Here is a 2,807-nt window from a genome sequence, read left to right on the forward strand (position 1 = left end):
GGTCACACACACACACACACACACACACACACACACACACACACACACACACACACACACACACACAAGGGCATAGCTCACATCCACACACGTGTGGACGCTAACACACATATATACCTAATATACAGTTCACATATAGAGCATACTATATAGACACATAACCACACACACACGTGTGCCATGGCTCATCACCTACACCTGAGGTCCAACACCTGAGGCCTGATCAGACATACTGTGCAATGCCTATGCTTTTGTGAACAGCTGCATGCTATAAGGGTGTTTGTGTTTCAGCGTAATGCAGATCTGAGTGCAGATCTGGGTTCTATGATGGAAATGAACTTGTGCTTCCTCTAGAAATATGTTTTTGTAATAGGTATAAGAAACTGCCCTCAACATCTAACCTTTCCAATAAGACTAATTCATCAGTGTGTGTACAGAGGTTTTAACACCACTTGGTACAACTGTTAAATGAGAATAAATTCATTTATGCTGACAGATGAAAAAATATAATGATATGTGTTTGTTTAATGAAACCAAAATTACTATACAAGCAGAAAATATAAGGTTTATTATATTGCATTGTATTGTATTGTCATCATCCTGTATTTATTTCATTATTTCTAAAATTATGTATTAATTTATTTCTGTATTTCAGTGTCTGTATGTTAATGAGGGGGGCGGCACTAACCTGAATGTAAAGCCTGATTGGTCAGAAGGGTGTGATCGTGTTACTTTGACAAATTGTGCTTAAAGGGATGTTAGTACCACTTACTTTACCTAACAGGCAATAAATGAATAACAAACAAAACATCAATAAATAAATGAAGAAAAACAACAAAATAATTTAAATTTGTATTCTCTTCAGTTTTGATCACATATTTATTATTTTATGTATTAATTACAACACTCATATATGTATTTATTTATTGATAAATAAGTCACCTTTTGTCCTCCACACTTTACAATATTGAATGAGTGGAGATAAAGTTATCTTTTAAGAATGGCTCATTCTCACCCGAGCGCTTACTAAGACACTTAATGTGGGTTTTCTCTGTAACTCACATGTATATACAATTATTTGTTAAAATATAATAATATTCTTTTTTCAATGTAACATCATTTTCTATTAATTTTACTACAAAGCCTAAATGAGAAAAAACTTCACTGCACTCAGTTGCCAGTTTATTAGTTACACTAATGCTCAGTTACAGTGTGTCAGCCCTACAGTAAATCTTACCTTCATGAAGGTTATAATGTTCAGTTCTTGATGAAACTGTTTATAGAGGTTTTGATGCAACTTTATTGTAATTTTAGATGCGGTAGTTTGCTGTTGCATTGTGTTTTGTCTACACCTTTAGTATCAGTGAAGTTTGACTCAATATCACACATTTAATTATAAGTTCATCATTAAATTACTGTATGTTGTTTCTGACAAAAATTATGAATTCTAAAAATATGGCCCTCAATTATCACAGATGTTTTCACAGTATGAACATGAACGAGAGAAAACAGCGAGAGAGAGAGAAAGTTGTCTTACCGTGTTGGATCGCAGGGATACTCGCCCCCCACAGCGGGCGCAGAACTTGGTCTGGCAGTACGAGCACAGGTTCCCGCAGCCATCTGCAAACTTGGTCTTGTGGCAGATGCCGCAGGTTGGCGCGTCGTCCCGGTGAACCGTCGAGCCCGCCGCCGCCGAGGCCTGCCGGATCACTGTCTCCCTGTAGCTGGACAACTGCTGCTGGATGCCTCTGGAAAAACAAAACAGGAAGAAAAACATGAAAACTTCTGCGACTGTGGATTACGGGTGTAACGACAAAAATATGCAGTGTGGAAATACACAAACTTTCAGAACTGAGCTGTGTCAAGCAATTTTCTATAATTTTTCTGAAACCAACAAGCACAAAATTGCATGAGGTCAGCACATTAGCATGCTTTAAAATTCTGTCTCAAGCTCTCTTTTGTTCATTTCCATGAATTTCATCAATTACTTGTCACTTTTCAGGTGTAAAACCGAGTACAACACAATTCCTATGAGACGGAAGAACAGGAACAAACAAATTTAAACAGTTATCCATTATCTCTATGACAGCAGCCGGAGCTGCCTGTCAGAAAAGCCATTACACTTTTGCCTGCAGTCGACATGCTAGCGTCGTTGTCTGAACTTAAAGGGACGGCAGTGCTTTGCGTTAATGCTAACATCACTATGCTAATGATAAAAAACAATGTGGATCATCTCAGATTTCCATCCAAGAGGTCCCAGGTTCAAATCCCAGACGAGCCCCCAAATGTGTTACATCCACAACAAAACTAGGGCTGTCCCAAACGATTATTCTTTAAACGATTAATCTAGCGATTATTTTTTCAATTATTCGACTAATCTAACGATTATTTTTTTTATTAACCTAACAGTAATTTTATTGCAATTATTTTCCAGTTAGTCATTTAATATAACAATTTGCCCCGTCCAACATCTTGACTCGCTGCACCATGGTGTTTCCTCTTTATGTGCTCGTGCATGACTGTCGTGCTAGAGAGATATGCCAGATGCACTTTGCAGAGTCTGCAAACTACCGCACTGTTGGTGTCAAGATTAAAGTATTCCCAAACTTTGGAGGACCGTGTGCGAGCCTTTTTTGCCGCGTGTTGCTCCACACGCTCCTTCGTACTGCTGCTAGACGCCGCCATGTTGTTCAAATAGATTACACAGACGCAAATCATTCACGTAGTCAGTGACTTCAATTACGTCACCGCGTTGTCCCAGTCCGTGCGCTGCGCTTGTATCCGGGTAAACCAAAGACGATGGATAT

At 38.7% G+C, this 2,807-nt stretch overlaps 1 protein-coding gene across 4 annotated transcripts in view; it reads right to left on the reverse strand.

The window, feature by feature from the left end:
* rims1a (regulating synaptic membrane exocytosis 1a) overlaps positions 1 to 2,807 on the reverse strand; it is a 107,864-nt gene that overhangs the window by 76,279 nt on the left and 28,778 nt on the right. For all 4 annotated transcript variants that reach the window (XM_087179142.1, XM_087179140.1, XM_087179141.1 and 1 more), the window contains exon 3: positions 1,538 to 1,748. In XM_087179142.1, the coding sequence (XP_087035268.1) occupies positions 1,538 to 1,748 (211 nt within the window). The remainder of the gene's footprint in view (positions 1 to 1,537; positions 1,749 to 2,807) is intronic.

Source organism: Seriola lalandi, unplaced genomic scaffold (genome assembly GCF_002814215.2).
Source record: "Seriola lalandi dorsalis isolate HSWRI2012SDOR001 ecotype SW California unplaced genomic scaffold, Sedor1 jcf7180002054795, whole genome shotgun sequence".
NCBI lineage: Eukaryota > Metazoa > Chordata > Actinopteri > Carangiformes > Carangidae > Seriola > Seriola lalandi.